The sequence below is a fragment of the Elgaria multicarinata genome, chromosome 13 (assembly GCF_023053635.1).
Source record: "Elgaria multicarinata webbii isolate HBS135686 ecotype San Diego chromosome 13, rElgMul1.1.pri, whole genome shotgun sequence".
NCBI lineage: Eukaryota > Metazoa > Chordata > Lepidosauria > Squamata > Anguidae > Elgaria > Elgaria multicarinata.
The window spans coordinates 28,849,846-28,853,385 of NC_086183.1; the positions used below are offsets into that span (position 1 = coordinate 28,849,846).

At 47.9% G+C, this 3,540-nt stretch overlaps 1 protein-coding gene across 1 annotated transcript; it reads left to right on the forward strand.

The window, feature by feature from the left end:
- The first annotated feature begins 303 nt into the window (after positions 1-303).
- On the forward strand, positions 304-3,317 carry LOC134408255 (carcinoembryonic antigen-related cell adhesion molecule 16-like). Its single transcript, XM_063140460.1, has 3 exons — positions 304-412; positions 1,691-2,050; positions 3,234-3,317. Exons 1-3 carry the CDS (start codon positions 382-384, stop codon positions 3,236-3,238), a joined length of 396 nt encoding a protein of 131 aa, XP_062996530.1. The 5' UTR covers positions 304-381; the 3' UTR covers positions 3,239-3,317.
- The last annotated feature ends 223 nt before the right edge of the window (positions 3,318-3,540 follow it).

The following is a 3,540-nucleotide window of genomic DNA, read 5'->3' on the forward strand; positions in this document are numbered from 1 at the left end:
AGCGCCTTCAGTAAGCAGTGTAGATCCCCCCTATACCTCCGAGCTCTGTTGTGGAGAAAATACAGAACAGAAGTGGATTCCTCCTTGGAACAGGCAGATCAGGTGTTTGGATAAACGCCAACATTTCTTCATGCTCTTGACACATAGATTCCTCTCCAAGGACAGAAGGTGCCGTTGTTCTCTCGCTCTTGCTAAATGTTCCATTCCTGTGCTCTCTTTCACTACTTCCTCCTCGGCCTACTTGGGTAATGCCCCCTCTTGTCTATGAAAATCCTCCTACCCCCCTGCTCAATACATAAGGCTGAGGCAGGACACCCTAGCTCCAAAGACGACGCTACGTAGACCCTGGAGCGTTCTTTCTGGCACACCCTCCATCCCACGATGCCGCAGACTGGATTAGCTGTCCTTGCAGGTGAGATGTGGGAACGGGGTAGAGGCCAATGAAAGCGAGGGAATTTCAGCAGCTTTTCTCAACTCACCCCGAGAAAAGTAGTGCCAGCCTAAATTGCCTTTTCTACAAAAATCTTATGTAGCTACACAAAGCCTGGTGAGTGCTAGGAGAGCCAGCATGGTGTAGTGGTCACAGTGCTGGACTGGAACTCGGGAGCTCTGGGTTTTTGTCCTCACTGGGCCATGAAGGTCTCTGGGTGACTTTGGGTAAGTCACTGGCCCCCAGCCTATCCTACCTTGCAAGGTTGTTGTGGGGATAAAATGAAGAAGAGGAGGATCACATACCCTGCCTTGAAGGCAGGGTATGTGATCCTCCTTGGGGAAAACTCGGGGACTCAGAGCTTCTCCACAAGAGTGATTTAGTGCACACTTGGGACTGGTCACTCCCGGACTTTGACGGGTCACTTTCATGGCGTCGTCAGCCTTCCGCTGTTTCGAAGTAGGAATCTGTCATTTTATAAAACGGCACTATAAAACAGCACCATCTGCTGGCAGTAGAATAAAAACATCTGGGAAAGAACTGGCAAAATCAAGAGGGGGGAGCATGTGTATTTTGCCAGTCGTTAAACCTGCAATGGCTCAGAAGACAAAGCCCTGGTAAGGCTGCGGGATTTTTGCTGAATATGGAGAAGCCCATAAATCTTCGATGTGTGGGGGTGTGTGCATGTGATTTGAGGATATCTACAATTCTAGCCCACCACTCCCTGCAGTCAACCCCCACGTAATTCCTGAGAATCCTGAAAATGGAATTAATTAAACAAAACCAGCAAACAAATGTTCATTTGCGCAGGGAGTAGGAAGGGAATGGGGTTGCCAACATTTAAACTGGCCCCTGCTCCTGTGCCTTTAGCAGCTTGATCTGCAGGGACAAGGAGGGAGATAGAATCATAGAATTGTGGAGTTGGAAGGGACCACAAGGGTCATCTAGCCCAACCCTCTCTGTGACAAGCAGGAAAACCAATAACACCATCCCTGAGGGGTGGGTAGAAGGATTGTATGCATCTTGTGAAAAGGTTCCCCTGTCAATTCCCACAGATCCAGCTGTTAGTTTATGACTTGCAGATGCCTCCCCAGAATAGAAAGTTCTCTGGGCAGCTCAGGAACAGGACAGGGTGATCACATGCTTGTCAATTGTCAAGCTTAAGGGTGCAGGAAGGAAGCGTGGATATCACATGAATTGAAAGAGGAATCACCCCCCAAACTTTGTTCCTATCAACTCCACCTGGTTCTTCTCTTGCAGTCTTGTCCTTGGCCTCCTGCCTCCACCCGGCTGAAGCCGTCCACATCGTCCCCGTCCCCCCGAACCCCCCTGTGGGGCAAACGGTCACCCTTTCCGTGCGGGATATAGAGCATCCCACTATCTGCTTTTGGTTCCGGGGTAATAAATTTAACAAAAGTCAAATGATCATCCAAGTTGAGTATGGAAGAGTGGTCCAAAGAGGAGGGGGCGCCACAGGCCGCGAAAGTTTGGGGAACGACTGCGCCTTAGTCATCCAACGCCTGCAGCCCTCGGACAACGGAGAGTACTACTTAGTCACCCTGCAAGGGAATCGCTCAGGTCAACGTTGGACAGACGCCTTGGCACGGCTCCAGGTTTCTAGTAAGTACATGAGGACGAGGGATGGTAGGAGGGAGATTCTCCTGGGAAGCAGGGCTGAGGTTGGAGTTGCCACGGAATGTCCATAAATATTCACAATTCACCGACTCAGATTGCAAATGTGAGAGTTCACCCAACGGTTCAAAATCTGAGTGTGTTGCACCTGTTAACTACTCTTGATTTCTTTGATCATGGCAGGCTTGCATGTGAAATTCCATAACTGAGACCGTAGGGTATAATGGTCAGAGGGTTGGACGTGAACCAAGGAACTAATCTGTACTCAGTCCTGGGCTGATCCTGGGCTACTCTCTTACTTTCATCCTAATCTAACTTGTGGGTTGTTGTGAGGATAAATTAAGTGGAGGTTGCGTAATTTATTCCCATGTAAGAGGAAGCAGGGGATGAACAGGTAATAAAGAATAAATCAATGAAATAAACAGCTCACTGTCATATTCAAAATACCATTGCATGTCAGCTATTTTTTGTATACGTGCCAAACATTTAACAGGTCTTCCTCCTGTACACTGGACAGCAGGCTCTCTTGTAAAAATTAAGAAAGTTGGGACTCAATGCTAGGTATGTTTAGACAGAAAAAAATGGCCCACAACTCCCAGTATGGCTGGCTGGGGCATGCTGGGAGTTATAGGACATTTTTCTGTCTAAATATGCCTAGCATTGTGCCCTAAAGCATGCTTGTCATTTATCTCAATGCCAGGAAAGGCTTACCTGCCCAAGGCCAGATCTACCCCAAGCAAGATGACATTTTGAAAATGGTTTAAAAACTATGTATGGAGTGTGTCCTGGGCCCCACAGTTGTCACACTGTTATAAACCATTTTAAAGCAGCAGCGTAGATCCTGCCCAAGACTCAGGAGCAGGGACAGAAAACAAGGCTTGCAGCTAGTGGTTGGCACAAGAGCAGTGGTTGCCAACTGACCGGGGCAGGGAAACAGTGTGGTTTCGCTCTTGTGCCTTTAACAAGAGCTTCGTTGGTCAAAATAAGTAGGTGATGTGCTCCATGGCATGGAAGAAAGTGTTTCTTGGCTTGTGCCTGGGCACATCGCGGCTATTAAAGGCACAGCAAGAGGGGCCAGTAAAAACGTTGGCAACTCTAAGAGGTTCACTGTTAGATGCTCTGTAAGGGGACGTTTGCTTCTCACCCATAAACGGCCTTTGTCTTTGCACAGACTGAAGCTGCTCGCCTGGGATTCTTTACTCTCTACTTCTGGAGACCCCAGGAAAACGAAGATGCAGTTCGCTGGCCAGTGGTGGATCTCAAGGAGGAATCAGCTTTCCACCAGCACTCCTCTTGCCTTCCCCTTTAAAAAAACCAACCCCTCAATAAAATCCTCATTGCCAACTCAAAACGTCTAAATGGGTACTTTCCCCCCCCCCAAAAAAAGATGATGTTCAGAGAATCTCTAAACATTGCATATGCTAGATGCAAATTTTGGAATATTATAATTTAACTTGAAGTACAGTCCATCTCGCCAT